We start from the raw sequence: 27256 nt of genomic DNA, 5'->3' as shown, positions 1-27256 counted from the left end.
TGAGAGAATTTCTGCGGTACTGCAGATGGCCCAGGTGCTTGTTTTTCTGCCTGAGGTTTGTAGTTAGATCTTGACAAAAGAGGACTTATTGCTGTATCTCCGAGTGGGAAAGACACTGAAAGAAAAGTTTTAGAGCCACAAACTAGCTGGTGTAAAAAATCTATGCGTGCTTGTAGAGACTGCCCCAGGCAATAGCCAGGGAGGAATAAAACCTACACTGGAATACACATTGATTGGAGGCACAAAGGCAGGCACGCAGCATGAGGGTACGCCACAGCTATTGACTGACCAGGCACGTCATAGAATCATAGACTCATAAAACTTTTTGAGTTGGAAGGGATCTATAAAAGCCATCTAGTCCAACTCCCCTGCGATAAGAAGGAAGGGGACAGACTCAGGACAAGGGGAAATGGTTTCAAGCTAAAAGTGAGGAGATTTAGATTGGATATAAGGAAGAAGTTTTTTACAATCAGGGTGGTGAGGCACTGGGACAGGTAGCCCAGAGCGGTGGTGTATGCCCCGTCCCTGGAGAGGGAGGTTGGTGGGACTCTGAGCACCTGACCTAGCTGTAGGTGTCCCTGTTCGTTGCACAGGAGTTGGACTAGATGACTTTTAGAGGTCCCTTTCAAATCAAACGATTCTCTGATTCTATAGGCCCTGGGTCCCAGCCTCTCGAGGAAGCCGAAACTCCCTCAGAAACGGCGGACGGAAGGCACCGCTAAGATCGCGCCCATCGCAGCGGCTCTCGGCCGCCATCCCAGGCCGTCCCGTTGGGCGGGGCAATGGCACTGCCCGCCCCCGGCACTGCGGCGCGGGGCCGCGGCTCCGGTGCTGTAGAGGGCGCTGCGCGGCGAGGCCCGGGCCGGGCGCGCCGCTCGTGGCGGCGGCGCTGGTCGGCGGAGTTCCCGTTCCCGTAGGGCCGGGCCGGGTGGCGGCCGTGCCTCGTCCTCGCGGTCCCCTCCTCCCGCTGCCTCGCGGCGGTGGGCGCCGTCGGCGGGCAGGGCGGCGGCGCGGGGCGCGGCGGAGGCGGGCGGGGAACGCGGCGCCAGCGCGGCGCCGCATGCGGCGCTGATGGAGCCGGGCTCGGGGCTGGCGCAGCGCAGGGCGGGGGGCGGCGGGCTGGAGCTCGGGGCGGGCTCGGCGGGGGGGTCGCCGGCGCTGTCCGGGGGGCAGGCCCGCCGCAGGAAGCAGCCGCCGCGGCCCGCCGACTTCAAGCTGCAGGTGATTATCATCGGCTCGCGGGGGGTGGGCAAGACCAGCCTGATGGAGCGCTTCACCGACGATACCTTCTGCGAGGCCTGCAAGTCCACCGTGGGTAAGGCAGCCCGCCGGCCGCGCCCCGACCGCCCCGCGAGCGTTGTCCTTGCCGGGCTCTCGCGGTGTAAACACGGCCCGGTCGGGCCGTCCCCTGGGGAGCTGTAATTCTTTCTCCCTTTCGCAGAGGGTGCCCGGGGTCCCCAGGCCTGGCCGTGGCGCGGGTGGTAGTGCGTGGAGTTGTGGTGAGAACCCTCGTGCCCAACTTCCCAGCGCGCTGTGGGATGGGGGGTGGAGGGCCTACTTTGGGCCGGGTCTGGCGGGGGAGTTGGTGTCCTGTTTCGTTCTTACATGTTTGGACAGGACAAGGGGAAACGGCCATAAACTGGCGCATAGGAAGTTCTGCACCAATATGCAAGGGAACGTCTTCACAATGAGGGTGATGGAACACTAGAACAGTCTGCCCAGAGAGGTTGTGGAGTCTCCTTCTCTGGAGATATTCAAGACCCACCTGGATGCCTTCCTGTGCAGCCTGCTGTAGGGAGCCTGCTGTGCTGGGGGGTTGGATTTGATGATGATCTCTAGAGGTCCCTTCCAACTCCTGCAGTTCTGTGATTCTGTGGTAGTTTGAAAAGTGTTAGGGGTAGCTGGTAAAACAGGTCGTTGTGCTGAAGCTTGAGGTGGTACAGAAGTGTTTCAGGAGCTGAGGAGTTGTGCAGTGTGCACTGAACATTGCTGATGGGACTTCCAAGTGCTGCTCCAGACCCTAGCCCGACTAACTCTGGATCCCTGCTGCCAGGAAACCCTCCGCAGTGTTAGATCTGAGGAAGCTGATGTTCTGTTCTATGAAGAGCGTCTCCGGAGCGTGTTTTGCTCCTCGTTCGACAAACTGAGGGGCAGCTCCGCAGCGTCTTGTTCGTGGGTTAGTCAGCGGTGCTTTGAGGTGGCTTAATGCCTGCTGTGCTTTGATGCATGGATGCGTAAGGGGAGGAAAACGAGCTGGTTGCTCTGCATTATTACAGACCTGTTCTGAGAACTGAGCACTTAGGTCCTGCAGCAAACCAGTCGTTAAGTCTGTGTCATTGTGAAATGAGTGCGTGTAGTTTAGTTGTAGCTTGAAATGTGAAGAAACCTATAGCATCTGATGTTAAAGGATGGTGTTGCCTTCTGGAAACTAAGTCACTGCCCTCCAATCCCATCCTTCTGTGACAGAACAATTGTTACTCTTGTTTGTTTTAGTGTTTTGTCAGTTCTTTTATTCCTGTTTTTTCCTATATCCTCTAAAAATCCTGCTCTGATAGTGCTGTGGCTTTTCCTCTCAGTAGCCTGTTAGTGCTGATATTTTTAAGTTGGTAACTTAACTTTTTTCTGACTTCTGAAAAGTCAGAAACATAATCTCAAAGTGATACGTTGTTGTAGCGAAGAAATGCTGATGACTTTTATAGATTGACCAATTTGATTAAACAACAGTAAGCTAGGAGTGTAGAATTGGCAGTGGAATGTCTCTTTACAAGTTCTCTGAGACTGTATTGCTTTGAACTTGTGCATCTTTGGGATGACCTACATTTAGCATTCCTTTCAGGCTGGGCTGCTCTCCTTTAGCTAGGGTTAGTTCCCTGATGTGAATCTTGAGAAGTGAGAGGAGGTGCCCTAGACCCCAGTCCAGACTTCCAGTCTGGTGCTGTGTAAGCACACTGATTTCCTAGATAACCGAGGCAGTAACTGAAGCAGAAAGCTTCCTTATTTTACAAAAGACAGGAAATAAATGGTGGTATGCTGCTAGACAGAGGATTACGTAATGTTTGATGTATGAAATGTGCCAACATAAAACAGCATAGGGAAATCAGCTTGTGCCAAAATACATGTAGAAACTTGACAGTAATGGCATTCTTTCAAGGTCTTTTGACTAAAGTTGAGAGCTGCTGAGATTCCCCCACATCCTTCAACTGCTAAGTGAAAGAACTTCTCGCTGATGTGACTGAAAGCTTGCACCTTGCTTTTTTTGCACCATAGCGTAAGAAAAAAATAACCTCTGCTGTTTGTATGTTGTGTAGAAGGAAAATAATCCACATTCAGAAATGATCTGGGGTCAGAGTTTGACGCACAGTTCAAATGATACACTCTTCCTTTGCAACTGCTTTCTGCAGTGATTTTTTTTTTTTTTGAGTTGTAAGTGGAGGATGTTTTGAAACATGATTTGAAACAGTTTGACATGCGCAATTTCAGAGTAAGCAATACAAACCAAATATACTTTCAAATTAAATTTGAAAAGATGATATAAGAATATAAGAACAATTAAACATTGCTGTATCTTCTTATATTAGGAAGATACAGCTGGGTATGCATATCATTAACTCCCTTATCTTGATACTGGTGGCCTCTACCTTAATTCTTAAGTTTTTGTACTAAACCTGTGGAAGTGTAGGCCAAACAGAACCATGTATGACACCTTAACCTCTTGTATGGAAGTGTACAGGCTGCTCAGAGGTCTTCTCTGACAGTGGAGGAATTGCTAATGTCTAAAACTTTGCATGCCCAAAGCTTATTGGAAGAGTTCAGCTTACTTCTGTCCCCAGCTGCTGTTTAGGTTATTAATGGGACGCCACTGAGTGTTTCTATATAAACAGGGAGATGCGGCTTCAATTAAGAAATATTCAGCATTTTAATGTTAATTTACAAAGCCTTCATTGCCGGATTTTATTACAGAATTTAACAAACACACCAACGTGTCTTCTGTCTCATCTCAAAACACTGAAGTTCTTTGAAAGCGTTTGAAAATAGCTTGGCAGATTTCAGCACATTATTCATAGCAGCACACGATGTGCTGTTGATCTAAAATTCTTTTGATGTATTTATTTTGGGCATTAAGTTGCATAGAATATTGTGTCTCCTTAATCTGCTGTTTACATCGTCCTGAGAATACTTGGTGTGCTCAAATATTTACTGACTTCTGCACACTGGTGTCAAATGAGAAATAGATTTTGCTGTTCACGATTTTATGTGCTAGGTTTGGATGTTTGTTCTTATTATTAGGTTATAACTTATCTTTATTACTTGTTTGGACAGAGACATTTTCTTTAGAAATGTTTCCTCTGTATCTACAGTGATGTGAAGTTACTCATTTACACCAGTGTTAAATCCAGGGTAGTTAAGGTAACTCCTTTTCCATGATGGTGGAATGCTTATGCGAGGGTAGTGTTGGCATCATTAATTAATTTTGTCAATGAATGTATATATACATTTTATTTGAAAATAAAAATTGATCTGTAGTTGCGATTCGGTACTTTACCTCCACACACCTGTATTTTTCACAGAAGAGAAGGATTAAAGCTGTTGCTAGGAGGTTTTTCAGACTCTTAACAATGAAAAACAGGAGTCCTTTTATTTTTCAAGTCCTCTGTACTCTCCAGCTGCTGTCCCATCCATATCCCAGTCTTTGCACATTGCTACTCTTTCTGCTGTTTCCGTGACAGATCTACTGAACTCCTGTACTTGGCATTATTTCCTAGCCACCTAAGCGTTACCCTTCCCTCCTGGTTTTTGTCTTAGGACCTGAGGTTCCCGCTCACCCAAAGAGGAGGCCCTGCACTGACTCATTGCTCAGACAGCCGCCTCTCCTGCTCCTCCACCTCATGCTGAGCTCCTCCATTCATCTTTCACGTGCTGGCCTATGTAAGGTTTCTGAGGCCCAATCTCATCCATCCTTCAGCTTTTTTTCCATCATGAAGGCATCCCAGGAAAGAAGCCTTACCTTCTGTAGTGTAAGAGTTGAGGTGTCTCTGCAGGCTCGTGGCCAGCTCCCTTTAGCAGCTGTTCTCCAGACGCTACACCACCACTTGTAGCAAATGCCAAAGCCTCCTTCAGGCCTGGTTTACAAGGAAAATCATAGGTGGAGCTACTCAGCCGAGTTTGTAATGGGAAGTTTTGTTGTAGATCAGGATGGGAGTGTTGTGATCTCCTTTGGACTAACTGTATAGCCTGTGGGTATGCAGATGTGCTATGGGGAAAAATCCTTTTGGCTTCACAAATGCACTTTGGCTTTGATTCCCTTTGCTTTAATATACTGTGAAGTGGAATGTTGGCCTGCGTCGGGAACTCACTAGATTTACAGAGCTCCGTAGCTTTTTCTTCCAAGCAGTCGATTTCCTGTTAATTCTTTCTAAGATATGCATGCAAAATGCTTAACTTCCAACAAATAGGCAATAGCGATGGTGAAAACTTCAGTTTAACTTAATCAGACCAACTTTAAATAAGGCAACTTCTGTTTTTAATATGTATACGTGATACATAAATATATACGTACATGTATGTATTTATGTTTCAGTTTTCTGTCACAGTTCAACCTCTTTCTTCATCGTCTTTGGACTAACAACACAAATGTTAGGTTTCGTTCCCGTAAGCTTTTCCTATAATATCAATTATATTCACCTTAGACTCTTTCTGACAAATTTAACTCATTTTAATTTTTCTGTGAGGGTTTCTTTTGCCTTCCATAAGATGGCACTAAAAACAGCGATGGAGAGAAAGAAAAAAAGGGTGGAAGTAAATATCTTTTGCTTTTCCACATCATAATGAAGTAGCAGTCAGCCTTCTGTTGGCTTTATACTCTAATTCAGCTCTGTACTCAGACTGAAATCTTTGCTGCACAAAAAAAAAAAAGGAAGTAAGTTCTGGCCAACAGTACTAGATATTTATGTGAGAAATAGCCCTCATCTTCATTTGTTCAGGATATTAATACTTATTTTTATTTATTGGCTTCTTGACTAGTGTAGATTAGCATAAATGAAGCAACAAATATTTTGCTGATGTGCTGCAGTAGTTTGATGAAGTACAAATAGTATAGAGCAGGAGGCTTGAGCTTTGCGCAGAAACCAATTTGACCTTACATAAAACCTTAAGAAAACTGAGGAGCATGCAGGAACTTGCATTGTTTTCAGTTCTGTAACCATAAGTTCAGGAAACGCAGCTTTGAGCAGAAGCCCGTGCTCTTTGGGAACTGCCTTTTACCATTAGTACTGTTGTCACTTGTAGTTGGCACTGGAAACCACAAGTGAAAGAACCTATCCATAGTTCCATGCCCAGTATGCGTCAACTAAGCATATTGTATGGCATCGGTGTAGTCAGCAAGTATTTTCCATGCATAATCATTTGAGCCCTCAGAAGGTAACAAATCTAGGTTTTAAAATAAGAAAATGTAGTAGGGTGATGCTGTAAATGATCAGGGTTTGGGAACAGGGATTTGCAGAGAGCTCTTTGGTTTCTTACTTTTATTTTTTGCATTACCCAGAGTTTGGGAAGATGAGTAAATATGAAATTGACTTCATTTTTCTCATTTGTAAACCAATTGCTAGCCTAAAGTGAGGGAAATATCCAGGTGCTGGGTTTTATCAAGACAGTAGAGCTATCCAAATATCTTACAGTCCATCGACAGTACATATATGAGAATATGCAAGTACACCAACAGACAGCATGAAGAGCCCACTTGAATGGTGTCGAATGTGGAGTTTCATTTGTAAGGAGAGTGGAATGCAGCTGTCAAACTCAGTCTGGGCTGTGAACAGCTGAGCGTGTCAGAAGCAAAAAATAAATATAGGGGGCATATGATTCTCAGTTATGGACTTTAATGTTTCTTTCTGAAAGCTGTGAACTTAAATAGATGTTCATTTGATGACATGTGCACTTTGTGGAATACTTGTGTTTTTAGCTGACCTGTGAAATGGAAGAGAATCCGTAGAGTGCCCTTCATAGCAAAAAAGCCTTCAATCTCTGTGAAGCTTCTTCACCAGGCTGTCCTTGTGCAGGAGAGAGTATTATTATTCCCACTTGTTAAGACTGCAACTATGTAACAGCACGTGGCAACACTTCGACAATTTATTTCTTCTGATATACGAGGAATGGGAAACAGTAGTCAAACCAAAATGCCGTGTTCAGTCTCATTTTGAAATAGGTTCTGCATTTTTAAAATATAAAGTACTGTCATTAATTGTCTTTCACATTCAGTTTTCTTTTCAGGTCAAGTAGTTGTAGATCACTGGCTTGCTATGTTTGTCATTTCCGCAGGCAGGAGTTTTGCAAATACCTCGTCTTCAAGAAGGCCCAGAGTATCTTAGTCATTCTGTTCTGTCCTTCACCTCATTCTGTTTATCAAAAATTTGGTCCACGCTTTGAAGTTAGTGCTGTAAATAGATTAAAAGTTTACACTTTCTGAAAGGCTTATCTTTCTCACAGACGGTAAAATTATAAAGAAATAACCTCTGTTTTCATTAAGTTTGGGAATACTGAACATCTTTGACTTTCGTAAGTGTGCATTAGGCATTCCAAAATCACTGTGGCTTTCTAAAAATCCGAATAATTGCACCTTTAAAATTCAGCCACTGCATATACGTAACCAGTTCTTTTTTTCCTGTTGTCAGTGCGTCTGTTTTGCTTTGGTCTGTAGCACAGTTGCCAGTAGAGTTACGTGTGCGCTCTTATTTTAGGCGAGCAGTCTCAAGTTTCTGCATGTTAATTGTTCTAGAATTACACTTCAGAGCCCTATGAGCAGCGTGCTTTACCTGCCTCCAAAATAATCCCCAAACTGGCTCATAGGCGACTAACGCTTAATGCTTCCAAATCTCTTTTTAATCTTTACGTGTAGAACGTGTGGTTTGAAAGAGGTGTTTCCGCTTTGGTGGTTCTTAAAATTAACTACATATCTTGCAACTTCAATTAAGAACTGCTTTATTTTTTTCTTCAAACAATTTTAGTAACCTTATTCTACCTCCACACCCATGTACTATACTCTTTGTATATTTTTTCCCCAAAGATGAATGGTAGAAGTCGGTATCAAAGCCATCGAGTGTCTTTTCCTTGACATCAGTAGTTCCGTACTACTGTCATTTCAATTAATTACCATATTGCAATCAATACTTACAGATGAGGACTCTCTTATAGCAGATGCTGAATGAGCTGGTAGCAGAGCTGGATCTTACCTCTAGAAGCACGGTCGTCAACTGTAGCGGAAGGAAGAAAACTTCTCAGTAATGCTGTCAGATGTCCAAAGTAAACAAACGGTCCCAGCTTTTGCATTTTAAGTCCGTTCTAATGATCAATTAGTATGCAAACTCTGAATTTTTAAACTGATTGTGTCTCTTCAAATACAGTCTGCTTATTTTTCACTGATTGCATTGCTTTGCTGGGAATAGCTAATAGGCCTCTGAAAATTCAATCTATTGGAATTGATTTTCGCTGGAGGGGTTCTGTGTGCTCTATTTGCATGTGTTTTCCCAGCTCCTGCCTGAACTTTGTGATCGGGAAGTCTTGGCCTCTTAAGGTCACTCTGTGTGAACAAAACAGCTTCCACTTCCTTTTTCTGCCACTTAAGGGAGAAAAAAATTGAAAGCCATGATGCAGAATGCAGAGTAAGAAGTTTCTTCACTATTTATTTTATTTCTAGGCAAATTGTTTTAAAGAAAGAAAGTGGACACCATTGTATGTGTTCCAGTGTATGTTTTAGTAGAGTTCTTGCCGCAAACAAGAGTAAGAAGTAATTTGTATATTATAACCTGTTTCGGGCTAGACTTCTTTTGTACTGGATTTGTTTTCAGTTTGGAGCAACTTCTAGTTTGGTGCAGTGACGAGATACGTTGCTCACACTGACTTGCCCTTATCTAGAACTTCATTAGTGCACTTCTATTTTGAGTGCCTGCTCTCTTTCTTTTAGGGCTGTTTGTTTTAGAAAGGAGTGCAGACAGTTCACTTAGCTGTTTGTTGCATAGAGTTCAAAATAAAGGAAACGAACCCCTCTAATTGCCTCATAGTCCAGTAGCCCTTTATTTTTTCCTGGAAAAGCGTTGTTTCAGCTGGGTACACATTGAAGTAGATGCTCTTGTTTGCATGAAATAGCTTTTTTAAATCTAAAGCTCATGTGCTTTCACAACAGAAGCAGTGTATTTTGTAGATTTTTTTTCAAAATACCGAATCAATAGTATTATCTTCAGTGTGCCGCATAATTGCTGCTGTACTTAATGCTTTGCTCATCATCTCTCCAGCCAGGGGCAGGGGAAGGGCTTACCTGCAGTTTGGTGGTAGTGCAACCTAAATCAGGGGATTTCAAAATGCTTCATAGATACCATATCAGAAGCTCAAAGCTGAGGTTGGGATCTGTGTTTTTGTGCCTTTTTTCATTAACTCCTAAATATTTATGGGATGTGCGTTAGGATTGCTGAAAAAGGCCATGCCGGGGGAAAAAAATTGTGGCAGAATCTGACATCCAAAGTAGCAGTTTTAATTCATGAAGAGAAGGCTGTTGGAATATCATAGTAGAAGAACTGAATGGATGGCTTGCCAGTGGTGTGTGTAAGACTGCCGGAGTGGAGGAGAAGATGGTAGCCAGGCTTCTGGTGTGGCCTGACAAAGGGTACTCAATTCAGAGTAACCATAAACATGCACCTGCCGGCTCTGCTGTGTGCATTTGATGACTTGTTGTCAATAAAATCATCAGTAAGCATTTAAATGCAAATTAAGTATTGTGAAAACCAGCCACATTTTGCCATTGGAGAGAGCCTTTTACAATCCTTTATTTTTATAAGATGTGTTGTTCAGATTTAATGCGCTTGTCAACGGTGATTATTGATTCCTCAGTTTTATTGAACTATGAATGAATAAAACCACATACTGGATTCTGTTTGCTTAATTAAGGACAGAAGGTGCCTGGGTGGCTTGTTTGTGTTAACTGTTGTTGACATCCTTGTAGAGCCTGCCATCACTGGGGCATGCGCTGTGTGGCTGTGCTAGTAGGGTGTTATGCCAGGCCTGTCACTGGTTGTGTTCAGGCACAACACTGTACAGCACACAGCTTCGAGACTGCAGCAGCCTCTGGTGGGACTAAGCACAAACGGAACAAATGCCTGAGTTTGTTAAACTTGGAGTTTGAATGGGAGATTTCAGCGGTTGGTCCAAATCAAGTGTTCGGCAAGTGTGGCTATAAGAACACATAAGACTGCTCTTTGTGCTTGGTGTACGCGAATGGATAGATCCAGTTGTCTACCTCTTGTCATGTGTGACTAACAAGTGTTTGTTATCCGCAGTGGTGGAAAGCATTTGCTTCCTGATTGACTTCCTGAGACCTGTTAATAGGCTTTCCTCATGTTTTTAGTACCTGGAGGAATTATATCGATAGCACAACTTGGTTTAGTTACGTTCATTGACCTTAGTCGGGCTAATTATTTATTTCATTGAACTTTTTCTTAAGTTGATGTTTGAAATTAAAGTGGAAAAGAAATGTTTGTTTACTAATGTGTATGTAAATTCAAAGTATAACCTTTGACTGGTCTGTGGTGAAACACAGTAATGAAACCTGACAGGCATCGGAATTCATTTCTTCATTTGCAAGAGAACAGTTGCCAGTATTTTTCCTTCAGTATTGGCAGACATTAAACTTTTGGAATTGTGTTGATGCTTGCAGAGCATTACTAATTATAAAAATTGGTTGAGCAACCTTTGCTTAGCTCTGGCAAGCTGTCTGATTGAAGTGCTAGATGATTCAAACAGTTTTATAGAACAACATACCTCTCCGAAACTTACTATTTTGCACAGTTTGTTGCAAAATTTAACAGTAAAGAAATGTTTCATGCTGTGACTTTAAGGTGATTAACAGAATGATTTGCCTTTGGAATAAGAAGGTTGGATATTAGGGAAAAAATTCCTTTCAGAAGGAGCGGTGAGGCACTGAAACGGGCTGCCCAGGGAGGTGGTGGAGTCACTGTCCGTGGAGGTGTTGAAGAAATATGTGGATGTGGCACTGAGGGCCATGGTCAGTGGGCATGGTGGGGATGGGCTGACGGTTGGGCTAAATGACCTTAGTGGTCTTTTCCAACCTTAATGATTCTGTGATTCCAAGAATGATAGGGACATAGTATTTATTTTGAAACAATCCTTTTAATCTGTAGGGATTTTTCTGCTTGATTTCATTAGCATATGGTGTGCCTCATGTTCCCAAGAAGTCCCGAGCTGAAAATTTCCTGTATTACCGCAATTGGATTTTCTCTGTAGTTCATTATTTTTTTAATACACAGTTTTGGGTTAGAGCTGATAGAGCCTTTTCCTTGTGTGACAGCATGATGACTTCTTTAGCAGAAGCTGCATTCTCTCTGACTTTGTACTCAGGTCAAGCTCCTCTGCAAGCGCGGTTGTTAACCAAAGCCAACTATGCCACCTGTGCCAGCACCACAGATTCTTTATTAATATTTCAGTGAGAGGGAAAAGGTAGACTTTCTTATTTTTTTTAACCAGAGTTCTCAGATGAATAATAAATCCTACAGTAAGTTGTATTCATACGATAGTAGGATTGGGAACTTGAGGTGATGGGGCACTTTTATACTGAAGCTTGAGGAAGGCAGAGATTTGAAACTATTTATGTTAATATTGATGATCTCCTTTGCAAGTAAAGTTGCTATTGCGTAGTAGGCAAGTTGTGGCCATTAAGACAAGTGTATTTTATACTTTAAATGCAATTATTGGAGAAAAGGCATTTAGCAGTATATATAGTTGGTGTTTTAAAGCAACTGTTAGAACATTAATAAAAAACTAGTAATGACAAGAATTATTATTTCCCACATTTTGGATAGTAGAGCAATAGCGTGTCCATTTCACTTTCTTTGACTTTCACGCTAACAACAGAGATACTGGTTTTTCAAAAGTGCTAAAAATATTTCTTAAAACTAAGATTAATAAAGGTTCTGAAACTTCAGTAATTCTTATACTTTTTCTCAATTTGCATTTGAGTACTTTTAAATTGCTATTAAAATTGTAGACTGCAACAAATCGGTGTATTACTTTGATTGCTGTATTGCCCAAGAACCCTACTGAGGTGTGAATGGGACCTGGGGAAGGAGAACTGTTGTGGTGATAACCAACGCTTTTATCACTATGCAGCGCACAACTGTGAGCTGTTGGTTTGAAGGCATTTTTGTTGAGCGGAATGAAGATCAATGATCCTTCCACATATTTAGACTAGTTTGCCAGTGTGATATGTAATTCTGTTTCCCTGAGACTTTTGTAAAGGTGATGTAAGGGCCAAATTCAGTTCCTTCTATAGAAATTACAGTCTGGTATCGATTCTAACAGTATCAGCAAGGGCACTTGGCTTTTACTAAGGACAGACATTAGGAAAATATTAAGTTTCTATGAGAGGAAATGCATATCTTCTCTTTGTCTTCGCTTCCGTGCCTATCCTTGGTATACACTTGCATGTGAAATGGCAAAAGTATTTCCAACACAGCATGCTTCTGCACTTCTGTGTGGGTGTAAGCGTACCAGTCTGAATGATGTTCTCTTGTCTTTTTATTTCCGTGCTTTTTGATTTGGTGCTGTCAGAAGAGGTGGTGTTCAGAAGGAAGAAGTAAAGCAAAAGTATTTATACAAATGTTAACCTGCTCATGTAGTGTACAATTTATGAGTACTGTGATATTCTAGGATGCTTGTGCCCTGAAATATTTTTGTGTTTGAGGTGGTTTTCTTTTGTGTCTAGGTATTGTTTGACCATACTATGTCTTTGTGTTGATTGCTGGCATTATCTTTATGGACTTAAAGTCTTTCTGTGTAACAAGGTCTTCGTGGTTCTATCTTTGCTCTTTAGCTTGTGTTCAAAATCTGGTTGGTATTTTGAGACGATGGTTGAAAGTAACGTACTGGTATAAAAGGAATTTTAAAAGTTGTTCAAAATTTAAGCAGTTTACTCATAAACATTTGTAAAAATGAAGAATGACGGTGCTGACAAACTGCGTAAACCAACCTTAATTCCAGCACTTCCACTGTAGCAGACTAAGCATCTGGCTTGGGTATAGATGTGTATTGTTCCACTTCATAGGCTGGTGTGGAGGGATGGGGTTTGCTTCGTGCCTCCGAGGCAGCTTTCAAGCTCTACTTGAAAGTAGAGCATGCTTGTCCTTGACAGTCAATGTGAATAAGGGAGAAACAACCAGCCATGCCTATTGTTTTGCAGTTGTATTGGGTTCACCTGCTGCTGGAACTGTTGCACAAAGTGGAAAGTTTATGTTGTGATGCTGCCAAATTGGAAGGCTCATGGACTATTTAGTTGTAGTCAAATCCGTGTGATGATCTTGCCTACTACAAACCTGTTAAAAGCTGATTTAAAAAAAAAAGTGTATCCAAAAATAATAGTAATAATTTACACCCTCATTACTTTTGCTTCTTATTTCTACTTTTCTGTTTACTGTATTTTATTTATAGGTGTTGATTTTAAAATCAAAACAGTAGAGCTAAGAGGAAAGAAAATTAGATTACAAATCTGGTAAGTAAAACAAATGTGCAACCAGCAGTATGTTTTAATTTTTATGTTATAGCATGGATCAGTATGCTTGTCTAATTCTATTAACTGTTATAAGCTGGTTTAGCTCTTAGCCTTTTGTTTCTCTCCTCCATTCCCACCTGACATAAGCAAAACCAAATAGCTCTTAGATTTTTGGGAGGATGAAGGAGGAGGAAGAGGGTTAGAAATAGGGCATGAGTATAACTACTGAAATATTAATGCGTCACAGAGATCTCAAGGACTTTTTTATAGAAGTGTGAAATCATCTACACAAGAAATAGGAGTTCAACAAACAAAAGAAAGTGACCGTGTTAAATAGACACAGTTGGATTTTTTTTTTTTAATTATTTTCTGGACTGTTCTAAACTGACTTGCTACAAAAGCAATTATAAGGCAACCATAAAATATTTGCGAAACTATTTTTCTAAAACTTGTGCTGTTTCCTCGTCACTGCATTTGATAACTTCAAAGTGAAGAGCATTCAAGACTAAGCAAATTATACCCCCTACAGCAGCACTGAGACATAAAATGATCTCATACAACTAAGACAGTATACGTTAACTAAAAATGGTGTCCTACTGCAGAAAGCTTGATGTCTGAGCTAAGCTTTTCTGTTCTAGAGTAGGATACATGTGTCCTCATAACAATTCCCCATGCTAATGATAGAATTTAAATTGTTTAGGACTTACTGAGCTTAAGTACTCCTTTGTTTTGCAGAGTCATCTAATACATAAGCATTGTTAAGAGAGAATAAACCAGCTATGTTAATATACATTAATCTTACATACTACTATGTAGAAGCTTAGCTTTGGTTGATTAACAGTACTTGATGCATAATTGGCATTGTAGTTAAGCTGATACAGCTGCTAACAATCTTTAGAGGGGGAAAAAAGCTCTGAATACTCTCTGATACACTTTTGGGATATTCTGGTGGTTTCTCATTCTTAACTACATGGATGCAGTGAATTCAGCTTACTAACTCCTCTTGGCAGGTCACCATCAACTCTGTTTGTCACACCATGTGTCTGTCTTGCTTCCCTCTGAGTTAACTGCTGCATCATCTTTGGTATCATCAGTCACCTAACACTTGAATGTTACTGGCATGTCTTCATCCATCACGTGTCCCTGCTTGGAAACCTATGTCCACAAGGCTGGCAGTTGAGCCAGCAGTTGCTAGCCAGGGTCTGCTGAAGCTGACGGAGGTAACAGAAGTTTTTGATAAGGAGATGCTACCATATGCCTAACTTAAAATTTTGCTATGAAATATGCTGAGCTTGCCAATCAATTTTTTTTTTCATGTTGAATAAATACTTAATAAGAGATGTTTTGCTGGAAAAGAGATGTTTAAACCATTATTTTCCACATATTGAGAATATGCTAGTAGGCTACAGGAAACTTTCAAAACTAAAAATGGATAGGTTGCTAAAAAGTGACCAGTAGTCCTGTGCAAAGACCTGCTAAAATGGTGAACAAAACACATTGTATAGAGAAAATATTTTAAAATCCATGAGTACAATTTCCAGCTCCCAAGTGTCACTTTCTCTCCAACAGTTGCTGTTAAAATGCTGTTCTTACAGATTACACTTAAAATTGCCATGGCATGCTTGTAAAATTTTTGAAAAGCAATTAAATAACCACCACTTTCGCTAATTTATTTTGAAGTGTGTTGTTGGGCCTATTTGTTCTTTTTGTACCTTCAGTTGTTAGATGAAAACAGGAAAGCAATTTACAAAGTCAAGCACTTAAAGTTTTAAAATGTCCGCCTAAGTCATGTGGTTGATCCCAACTCAGTCTCCTTTCCTACCTGCGTAGAGACAAGGTTGCCTCATACTTCCTGGTGGTCTTTACTTATAAAGATCACGGTAATTACCACAAAAACCTGTATTTTGAACAAATGAACAATTAAATGAACAAATCATTTCTAAAATGTGTGTGTTTGATTCCTGAAAGTGAAGGTTGCATTCTGAAGCATCCAAACATGTTTATTTTTTCAGTCATGTGATAATTCTACTTCAGAAATCAAACAAGAATGGTTGTTTGGTTTTGTTTTTTTCAATACCAGATTGGATTTTCAGTGGTCACTTGACTTCTCTCTTCTGTGACTGCTCTGCCAGCAGTGTTTTCCACAGACCTCTGCCAATTCTATTTATGAAAAGAAAAAAAAACAGCAGCGAACTACACTGAATGTATTGATCAATGATGTTTCCTTTTGAAAGTAGCTGCCACCTGGTTGCTGTTAGTAGAGTGGCATACAGATCAGACTTTCTCCATATTGCTTTTACAGTGGAATATTGTACACTTGAGGATCAAAGAGGCTTCTGTTCTTATCTCTAGCTTATTTGTTCCTATCCAGCCCCTGCTACCTTGTAGTAGCACTGCTACCTTCAACCTATTTCCCTGACTTTCAATCAGGAAACAACCTCCTGCTCCTTGGAAGATGAAACAGTAGAGCAGCACTGAGGATGCTCGGTAGCGTTCATTTTCTCTGCTCCTCCCAGTGCAGTAGCAGTGACCCTTGGGCTGGCAGAAGTAGTAGATACAATAGGTCAGCTTCTGAGTTGCAGTTCTTGGCTGAAACTGGCTCATATGTTTTGTCAGAAGTAGTGTCTGTTGCAGTTAGGCAATGGGTGAAGTAACTGAGCAGTCTGCCTGATCATCAGAGTGAATCTGAGCATCTCTGCATTAGTGCTTCTTCAGAGCCAGACCAAATGATAGGAAACCCACCTTCCTGCTTCAGAGTGTAGGTGCACAGGAGTCGCTCAGGACAGCGGGATCTGACTGTGCCCCGTCACCTGAGTAATCTGAGCATTTAGCTAAGGCAAAAAGCATCCAGGTCAGGCTTCCAGTCTGAAGGCACCCAGCTGCTGGTGGCAGCGGTGCCCTGCTGCTGTGCTCAGTGTCCTGCTGGGCTGCCAGAGCAGCTGTGGGCTTCGTGCCCATGAAGGCCATTGACGCCTGGCAAGAAATCTGGGGTTTGCTTCAGAAAGTTGTTTGTCATTAAAAGTTGCAATGCTGCCAGCTCAGAGTTTTTATGGGCAGTACTGCAGTAAATTTTCTGAGGCTCGGAGTAATGTGAGTGAAGAATCATCTGTCCTGAAATGTAACAGAATGTAGTTCTTACAGGTTAGTACCTCTGACAAAAAATTATTTCACGCAATAAAAAAATTGCAAATAATTTCTGGTTTTTGTTTTGTTTTAATGGGAAAGAAAGCTCAGCTTAACAAGTAGAATTAACCCTAAAATCACTTAAAAACGTTTTTTAAATGACTCCAAGTAAAGCAAGTGCAAATGTTAAATTATTGTTAAATTTTTTATTTCTGTTTAAAAATACATCCCCTCCCTATTACCACTTCACTCTACCACTCATAAAAAATGAATTTAACTTCAGAGCCAAGGACAGTTTTGAGTCTATCTATTTTTTTTGCAGTCTGAGAATACAGCAAGTCAACACTTGAAAAAAGGCTTTGTGTCGTGGTGGTGGTGTTTTTTAATTTGCTTTTGTTTGGCATAATGTTTGTCTGTATTTTTTGGAGTGGTGTCTAGATTCTGTTAACGAAGCAGAAAAAGAGTCAAGCAGGATTTTTTTTTTTAATTGTAGACTGTAGTTGGTGAAGGAGTCATATGCTGAATATTTGTAGTTAGCATTTGGAAATTGCAGTGCTTTTTCCATTAAAACAAGTTCTTGGAAAAATCGGTAAAAGGAAACTTATTTTAGTATTTAAAAAAGGAGACATCTGTTGTATTTTCTCACTGATGGCAAACCATCGATGAAGCTGTAGTAACTTATTGTTTGGACTTCTGGAGTTTGAATGAAATTGGACTGCCTTGTACTTTTATGTTGATTCTTGCAAGAGAAATAAGGAACTAGCAGCATTAGCATTGTTCATGAAATCCACGAAGTTGCATGCTGTTAGTGCAGTTAAATAATGCTCGTCTCGCAGCTTTCCATTGGTCCTTGCAACAGCTATCTTTATTCAAGTGTCCCCACTGTGGGAGAGTAATACGTTGACGATAGTGTAACAAACTTAATTTCTTCAGTACAGCACATGAAAGGAAGACATTTTATGACGGATATGCTTTTAACATTAGCTCTGCTTTAGGGCTTGTTATTTTTTTTTCCTCAATGCTGGAAGAATTTGCCACACATTTTTATAAAAATAGGCCATAGCTCCTGGTACAAGATAAGTTTCCCTGTGTAAGATCAACTTGATACTCAGTGGCAGCTTATTTAGCTAGTTTGGGGTTGCGCTCTGAATTTACTGCTCACTGCTGATTATTGCTTATTTTAGAGATAATGTTCCAATTTTTTCCTTGCTACTGAAGGATAATACAATGTTATTTTCTTCCAGTTTTTGGAGGAAACAAGTATTATCAGATCGTGCTTACAATCAGAAACCCGTTGTCTGGTTTCATTTAAATTCGCTGCAGCAGTGGATGCATTGGTTACACAAGGTGTGTGGACATCGTGATTATCAGAGCAAGACAGAGAAAGTCAGCCATAATTCAGTGTGATTAGTGTGACTGGCAGGTGACAATTGGTGGCCATCTGTTCGTTGAATGTATAGTGGGGTTTTCGAACCAACCACAGCACGCGATGTGTCTCGTTTAGCCAGCAAGGCAGACTACACACAAATGATCTACACAAAGAGGAGTGCAGGACCGGAGGGGACAGATTCTGGCAGTATTATGAATATTTTAAGAACTTGAGGTTGTTGTGAGGAGAGGTTGATAATGCCAGGTAGACTGGGAGATAAAGCACTCAGCAGGCTAGGGGGAATGTGGGGCCGGAGATAACTGTAGTAGCTGAGTTTAATGTTGACTCCAGTACTTACATGTAAGTGTACCTCGTGTTGGTTGGTCTCTTCAGAAAGAGTAGTTGAATGTTAGTGTTTATTTCTCCTGTGTATTTTCCTAACGTATGAACTGAGTGATCTGGTACTTCAGAAGGAGCCCCTTTGTGATGGAATTGCTAAAAGCCCTTAACATTGACATGTAGGCACAGTTAGTTCTGAAATGGCTCCTCTATTTCTTTGCTCTGATAAGGGTACAAAGAAGAGAGGGAAGACTGGCCAGCAAAAAAGGCAATGTTTTTTGTTAGTCTGACCACAACTTGAATTGATGCATTCTTCCATACGGGGAATGCCCTACCATCTGGTTGTGTCTATGCAGTGATAGAGCTAAAGGGATCCCATCCCTAATACACTTGGTCAGTAGGCTGGATTAGCAACAGATGGCAGAGGCTGCTCTACACGGTTATAATTCTGAGAAGCCTGTTTGTAAGTACTGAAGCAATGCTATCCATATGTGGAAAATCAACGGTTCATACTAGAATTTATAAATTTTTCATGGAATGAATTTCCAAAGGATCTGTCAAAAACAAACTTGACCATCACAAAAAAAAAGGAAAGAGAAAATAGAATTGTTTCTTTTAAGTAATATTTACGTATGTGACTTCAGCTGCCAGAACTTGTATTGCTTTGATAAAAAACACTTCATTCGTGATACGAAAGCAACCAATTAACCCCTAAAACTGTCTGAAATATTTCTAGAACTTGATCTCATTGAAACAGTCTACCTGTGTTCACCTTCTGTAGGGTCCCAAAGGTTTGTGCGAATTCAGTTCTTAAGTTTTGAGTAGAGAATGGGATATGAATAAAAATGTATGCAGTAGGAATTTGTTCTTTCCTGCCTCCCTACCCCAAGTTCCATATCGTGATGCTACTGGCTTGTAGCAAAGCGTTAGTCAATATTTTTCCACAGGCTGTGAAGCAGAGATTTCACATCTTTTTCTAGTAGACAGTGCTTACTTTGTGAAATCACCTGCCAAAAATTTGTTGCTATCAAGTACACTTGTGGCAATTTCAGGAGAAAGTTAAGTACTTCGCTTTTAAGCCTGCTTAGTTGAGATCCTTAAAGATTTTGTGAAGAGCATGATAGGTTTGTTGTAGTTTATTCTACTACTTGTTGTGCATAAACCTTAAAAGAATTCTTCAGGAAAATCAATGTGGCATTTTGTGAACATAACATTTTTTTTTTCTTTTTGGTAACAAGTGTTTCAGTTCTCCATTGTTAATCTCATTCCCAAATTCATTCTTATCCTTTTGTCTAAAATGTGACTGTTGAATAGAGTTCCTTTTGAGCTTTTGGGTCCCTGTGCACGTGAACGCATTTTCTCCCATGCACTCTGAATTTTGTTCCATCTTTTGACCTATCTTTTGATCTCTTCAAAGCACTATATAACTTACTATTTGCTTTTGGTACCAGTCACATTTTAAGACTTAAGGTATACACCAGCTGTTCTGTTAGTGTAACTGCCAAAAATCTTCCATGACAGGGTTTAGTAAAAAACAATTTTGTCTTTTCTACTTTGGAGTATCAACTATAGTTAGTACAGGCAAATTGTTGACATTGCTTGAAAATGATCTCCAGTGTGAATGCGCTGTGATAGAAATGCCTGCAACACTGAAAGTGAGGACAGAAATGGTATTTGACCACCTCAGGTTAGTGGATGTAAGCGTGAAAGGCAATAATCTACTTACAAAAGCTGTTCTATAAAGGGGGTTGTTTACTTATTTTAGAAGTCACTTCTTTAGAAGTGAATTCTGCCACTATCCTCTGCATTAGTCATAAAACCATGGCTGAATTACTGTGGTTGATCCAAAAAGGCTCTGAAAGTTCAAATCATAGTAATCAATGCAGTGCACATTTTATTGTTGGATGTCCAGCTGTTTTAGTTTGCTAAGCATGTATCCATTTCTTTTTCATTTTTGTCAGGGCTATTTAAAAAAGAAACAACCAAACACCACAAAGCCAGCTTGATCTGGTACATTTTCACTGGACAGCTTCATTTTCAGACACATGTAGACCTGTTTGGTGGCCTTTCTTGGTGAAATTAGAGGGGATAAGTAGTTCTGATGTGAAAACTTTTTGTAATTGAAAGTACTGCTCCATTTTTTTTTTCCTGAAATACACACACATATTCAATTTTCTGTGTGGGGTATCTAATGAGTGTGGAAGGGTGTCTTTATGAAAATAGAAACGAAGTTATTGTGTACTTTGCAAATCCATGAATCGTTTGTGCCAATGTTTGCTGCTGCTTCTTAGGGACACAGCAGGTCAGGAGAGATTCAACAGCATTACCTCAGCTTATTACAGAAGTGCCAAGGGAATTATTTTGGTGTATGATATCACCAAGAAGGAAACATTTGATGATTTACCAAAATGGATGAAAATGATTGATAAGGTAGGCTCTCTTAAGTTTTTTGTTTTTTTTTTTTTTGGAGAAGTAGTTCTTTCTCAAAAGGACTCAGTAATATATACTTCTAACAGCATAGTTATAGGATTATTAAACTAATGACTGCTGGTTTGCACTGGATTCTTTTAGCAGGAATTTAACATTGACGTGTTCCGTTGCAAAATGATTGTCCATTCCTGCTTCCTTTGACTAAAGTAGCTAGAAGTGCCAGTGGAAATCTGTAACATTATGCACTGGGGAAAGAACAAATTTTGGTCTCTAGAAATAAGTCATTTTGTTCACTCCAAGATAAACTGGAACAACTGGTTCTTTAATAATGTTTTTCAAATGATATTTCAAAATTGAAATTGAAAATTCTTAAAATAATGTTTTGAAAGAACGTTAACATATTAAACTGTATAGATGTTTCCTTAGTAAAGGAATTGCCCTTTTTGTTTTTAGTATTTGTGTGAAGCCTTACATTTTTTGCTTTAGTTTATTAAAATATTTTACTTGCAGTACGCTTCAGAAGATGCAGAGCTTCTATTAGTTGGAAATAAACTGGACTGTGAAGTTGATCGAGAGATTACTCGACAGCAGGGAGAAAAGGTAAGAACAGGTATAAGTAAATTCTAAGTTACAGCTGAAAGCAAAACTGCTGTGACATTGCTGTTGAGAGTCCATGGCTATTCTTAGTCAGACTGTTAGGCCTGAGGAGCGTACTGCGAATGGTGATGTTTTGTCAAAATTCATATTCTATTTACTTCTTTTTATACAGCGTGCATTACGTGCTTTCTTACTGGAGTAGTATGCCTTTGCTTTAAAAGAGGAATAAACTGCTAGTCTGATTATTGGCCCCAGTACACAGTAGTGTAGTGAATACCTCTTTTTGGCGTGTAAACTGTCAAAAGGGATATAGTAAAGACTTGAGTCATAAAAAGAGATACGTCTTTTCAGCGCATCTTTGTGATCCTTCTTCCAGATATTGGTCTTTCAGTACTACCCTGGCAAGAGTCCTGCTTGATTACTTAATTCAGCTTTGCTTCCATAGTTGTTGGTTTTTCTTCTTGTTCTTCATTGCAAAAGTAGTAAGAAAACTGAAGGGAGAATGTTTTGCCATGAGACTTACAGCACTATCTTGATCAGGACACTAGTTATATGGACATATACAAACATTTTTCTTCTGAAAAATTCTTACTCCTTGGCAATCTGAGTAATCCTTGCCAACTGAGGATATTAAGTTCTCAAACTTAGGTCTAGAGAAGTGCGGCACACTTTTCTGTTAAACCATATCTAAGTGAAAATTAGCTATATCTGGTAATATTTGCTGTACCTTAGAGATTCAGAGTAATTACTTGCATAAGAGATCAGTCACAGATTTCAGGGAAGCTTATTAAAGGTTTAATGAGGAATGTATGTTTGTTGTTTTTGTAGTTATTTTACTTTTTCTTCTGTCAGTTTGCACAGCAAATAACTGGGATGCGGTTCTGTGAAGCAAGTGCCAAGGACAATTTTAATGTGGATGAAATATTTCTAAAGCTTGTTGATGACATTCTGAAAAAGGTAAAATATTGAGGTGGTAGTTTCTGCCCACATAAGTGGTCCGTGTTTAAATACTGAATCTCTGATTGTTTTTGTCGGGAAGGCATAGAGGGTAAGCGCACGCTGTCAGGTGAAGTTAATATGTGGGGAGCATGATGTAGTTTGCAGTCTCTACTGCCTGACATCTGCTTCTATTTGCTGTGGTTCCTATTTCTTATAACTTCATATAGGCAGCTGACTATACACTTGCCTGCTTTCGTTTGCAGGCATTTCTTTTGTACTCTAGTCATTTTTGGAAGTGAGTTTATTTTGACAGAGTCTCTTGACTTCACTGAAAAATAAATGATTAGCACAACTTGCTTGAATGTAGATCACTAATTAGTAAGATCTGACAATCCTTAGGTGGAGGCTTTGGCTGACAGTGACCTCTTGTAACTATCTCATTGTGCTGAGTTCTGTGCAGATGATCGTTTACAGGTGATGTTTTCTTTTCTTTAAGATGCCACTGGATGTTATAAGAAATGAGTTGTCCAACAGTATCCTGTCCCTGCAACCAGAGCCAGAAATCCCACCAGAACTGCCTCCTCCAAGGCCACATGTCCGTTGCTGTTGACTTGTTACGCCATACAGAGTGAAAAATAGGAGTGGGAGGATAAAGAAAGTATCTGTACTACTCTGCACTACAATCATTTGGCAGTTTCTTGTTGCACTTTGTTATTCGAGTCAGAGCTACACACTAACTTGTAAATATGCAAATATGCAATCCTGTGTAGGATTCAACTATATAACATTTAATTATTACCCTTGACCCTCACAATGATGTTTCATTCATTGCCCCAGTGTTATAAATACTGTACAGTTGGTTGAGATTTACCACACTTTCAGTTGAGGAAAGAAAAAGAAGTTAAATCTATACCTATTCTTGACATAAATGTTGTAATAGTTCTTGTTATTATAAACAGGCAAGCAGAAGCTCTTCTGGTATGAAGATAAGTATATGGTGCTTTGCTGACTATTTTAAAGACAATTTTTTTAAAAGAAAAACAGAGGACTTTATGTACAAAGCTTCCATAATCAGCATTATGTTTCATTTTAATGTAGTGAAAACATTTTTGGCTGTAGCATCCTCTGCTGACTGGATTTGTTGAAAAGCTAAGTTTAATTTTTGGCAGCCTTATTTATTTTGTTTAATGCTGAACCCATCCTTTGTGTACTAAGACATCACATCTGGTGCAAATTTAAGATTGCGCTGAAATTGCGTATATAATTTTCTGCGTAAGCATAAACCTAATTGCGAGAATCAATAAGTTTCAATAAAAGAATTGAGATATATTCAAACTCTATAAGAAGGTATAAAAAGCAATGCTGCTGTCCTAGACAAATTCTTATTAAAAAAAAAATAATGATTTTCCTGTGTCAAGGAATATATATGTGTATTTGTCTGGACATCTGTAGGGTTGGGGGGAGGGGAAATAAAGGTAAAAAGGTTTTTCTTTCCTAATAGTAGAAATTATTCCCATCAAGCAAATACTGTGTTAGATTTTTGTCTGATAATGAATTTGTGAATTATATCTTTGGTATATCTTTTATTAAAATGCACTGTTTAGTTTAGCTGTGGTAAATCAGTAGTTACATATTTGAATAACTTGGTGTGTCCTGAATGTTTGTGGTATTGAAAAACATTGTGGTCTTTCTAAACTAATGAAGTGCAAATAAAATTTTGTATTTATGAATGACAGTGGAACTGCACCTGTTATTAGAATGGCAAGTATCAAATCGTGGGTAAAAGGTAAAATCTACAGTATGGAACATCCAGTTTTGTTTTAATTTCCTTATTATTTAACTTTCTGTTTGACAGTTCATCTGGGTCTAGTTAGAAGAGCAGCAAACGTTAACTGTTCACCTTGATAACTTGCTGTCTTGGGATGACCTAGTCCAGCTGATACCTTCAAACAGCATGTGACTGCTTGTCATGTTACCTTAGCTGGTGGTCACAAAACTATTAATTACACTGGCAACACAAATATTAACCAGTCTTTATCACACTACAGCTTTTCTACTTCTCATTCTCTGGTGCTGGATCCCATTTTGTCACTTTTGCCACTCCTCTAGCTGAAACACTGACACTTAACAGTAAGTTGTACCACTGACTTAAGCAGCTTCTCTGTGTTTTGTGGAAGGAAAAAAGACACACAGAACTGTGAACATTTTAAAAAGATATTTTTTTAATCCCTCATTTCAGTAAGCAAGCTCTGACATTCTGAATACAATACCATGCAGGTCTTAGCACACTTTGATTTCAATTACAAATTAAGGAAGCATGGTTGATATTTGTGCTTATGTCTTCTGCCACCTTGTGCCTAAACAGTTTGTTTTTTTTATGTAGTAAACTTATGGTTTACTATCATATTGATAAGATAAAATCAATTTCTAAAGCACTTGTAGGATTTCTGATGATACTGTGGGCAATAGCATGGAAGGACAAATTATGGAAAAGTGGGTTTTAACTTGACAATAATTCTATTTTAGCTGATTTATTTTATATGTATTTAGAATCTTGTGATTTTTTTCTGCAGTTTTTGAATTTAATAAAAATAAGAAATCTGACTTAGATAAACTTTCTTCTTGTAATTATGTTCTGTTTGTATATAGGTAGATTGGAATTCCATTCTGTTGTACTAAAATAGAAAAATTATTGCATTTGAGAGCCATATTTATTTAAGAATGCTTGAATGTATTTGTTTATTCATTGGAAATCATAAAAAGTTCAGTAAACCTTTGCTTCAGATCCATTTTAGTATGACCCTAAAGAGAGTTTTGTCTCCTGCTTTGATCTCTGCAACTTTTTGTGAGTCAATGTTTGTTTATATCTTAACAAGCATTTGCAATGTGGAGTGGAAGGATGGGTGGGTAAGAAAATGATTCTTACCGTCCTGTTTCCTCATATAGAATTTCAGCTGTCAACCCAACCCTTGCTGATCTCTAATGATGGAGTATTAGAATGACCTGGACAACCATTGGGAGATCATGGGGGGAAAGCTGAGGACTAGTTACACTTCTAAATCTGTTCTAACTTGTGGTAGTAGATCATCGTTCTTCAGGAGCTGTGGTTTGGAGTAACCCATTCCCCTTCTTCAGGGTGTGTGTATGCATTGTTTCCTTACAACAGTGAGCCCAACACACTTAATCGCTTTTACCACTGCACTTGTCAGATGCTGCTAGGTCTTTTAGTCCCTAGTAGTTTTTTCATACTACAGAAAATAGACAGCAGCGTCTCTTGATAAACAAGCATGGCAAGCAGAAATTTAAAAAAAAAAAAAAGTGGCAGAAAAAGAATTGTAACCTCTGTTCCAAAGCAGTGATGGTTTCTTGACTTTCATGAAATAGTGATAAGTGGATCCTGGCCATATAATGGTGTTTTGCAACTGATTTCAGTTTGGTTGGGATTTAATCCAGTAAGTTCCTGAAATGGCACAACGTTAGTAGTATTTCCAGTCAGCGTTGTATCTTCTACCAAAGCTCAGGTTCTTCTCTGTCAAGAGACTGATGCAGTTTTTGATTATTTCCGTAAAGGTTTTAGATCTGCTTATAACGGACATTCAAACAGTGGGCTGAGTTCACAGATCATTTCTTTCTATATAGAGTAACAGAGGCAACATGAGAAGGCTGGAAATTTCTCTTTTGTGTAATGGTGAGTCACAATACAGAAGGAACTGAAAGTTACTGGCTTAGGAGCACATCTTGAGTTGCTTGATAGTCACAGCTATTTTCTGGACTTGCACTCACGCTTTTGTTCTAAAGGGGCTGTGACAGTTGCAACTTCTGTTCTCCAAATCTGCAGAACAGAGGGACACAACCGATGTTAACTTTTACTACCAGCAATTTCTGGCAACAAAGGCTTTGCCTTAATTGGTTTGCCATTTTATCCTTGTTTGTGAAAGTGATGTTGTAAGATGATCACTACTTTAAGTGCTAGATTTAAGCAAGACTGGGAATTAAGTAGGCCCAAGCGTGTGAAGAATTTCTAGTGAATCCAGAAGCTAATTGTTATCCCATGGGCTAGTGTTACCGGTTATGAAGGCGGTATCCTAACAGGTACAGTGGTCTCGAATAATAGTTCTAAATATTTCGAAGTGCCAATTTCATATTAGGCTGAAACGCGCAGTTCTTAGTGAGTTTTTACAGACTAGCTTTGATGTGGTTTGTTTTCTTTTTTTTGTAAGGGCAGGCGCACTGATGGAAGTTGTCCATTAGAGGTCACTGAAGCTCCGCCAGTGAAGAAGTCTGAGCGCTGTCCTGCTGGGCTTGCCGCTGCTGCTTTCTTTTTCCTACTGAGCAAACACCCGTTGCCCAAACTCCTCTTTCAAAAGTAGCAGTTTTAAGTATAAAATAGTGGTGAGTAGCTGTGGGCGCTGGAAATATGGCCAAAGAAGCGTACTGGTGTGTTGTGTTGATACCAGAAAATAATTATCTGAATAATAATAAAAAAAAAAAGAGCATTTTCTTTGTTTACAAAGTTATATACGCTCAGGTATCATCTCTGACAGAAAGGATACTTCTTCCTAACCTTCTACCTAACTTCCAGTGACCTGTGTGATAGGTGCAGTTTATTTATTTGTACTTCCGGAGGGCCCAATTCTTTAACTTCTTTAAACATCAAGTCCCCGACTGGACCTTTGCTTCCTAATACATGAATCAAAATGCACCCCCTCCCCAGAAGGTGATTTTTTTACTTGTGATTCTACTAGGAGTGATTATTTATTCATTGTATTCTTTGATCTGCCTCTTTTATCTGTTCTTTATGCTATTACTTGATTAGGTGTTCTTGAGCGAAATCATTTTCTCTTCTGACTCCAGCCACAATATACATGACTATTTCTAGTTAAGGGGTTTTGTTATTCACTAAAATTACAGAG

The 27256-nt window shown here is 39.8% G+C and overlaps 1 protein-coding gene across 1 annotated transcript; it reads left to right on the top strand.

The window, feature by feature from the left end:
* Nucleotides 1072-24957, top strand: RAB12 (RAB12, member RAS oncogene family). The gene is made up of 6 exons (XM_021385866.1): nucleotides 1072-1315; nucleotides 13486-13546; nucleotides 20669-20807; nucleotides 21318-21407; nucleotides 22257-22361; nucleotides 22840-24957. Exons 1-6 carry the CDS (start codon nucleotides 1072-1074, stop codon nucleotides 22951-22953), a joined length of 753 nt encoding a protein of 250 aa, XP_021241541.1. The 3' UTR covers nucleotides 22954-24957.

Source organism: Numida meleagris, chromosome 2, assembly GCF_002078875.1.
Source record: "Numida meleagris isolate 19003 breed g44 Domestic line chromosome 2, NumMel1.0, whole genome shotgun sequence".
Classification (NCBI taxonomy): Eukaryota; Metazoa; Chordata; class Aves; order Galliformes; family Numididae; genus Numida; species Numida meleagris.
Note: the sequence above shows the minus strand (reverse complement) of the source record. Positions and strands in the feature narration are given on the sequence as shown.

Excerpts from the sequence above, each read along its gene's own strand:
- RAB12 (XM_021385866.1), top strand. The coding sequence starts at position 1,072 with ATGGAGCCGGGCTCGGGGCTGGCGCAGCGCAGGGCGGGGGGCGGCGGG. Across the intron at positions 13,547-20,668 it reads AAAATTAGATTACAAATCTG|GGACACAGCAGGTCAGGAGA; the intron begins GTAAGTAAAACA and ends GCTGCTTCTTAG. Across the intron at positions 21,408-22,256 it reads CTCGACAGCAGGGAGAAAAG|TTTGCACAGCAAATAACTGG; the intron begins GTAAGAACAGGT and ends TTCTTCTGTCAG.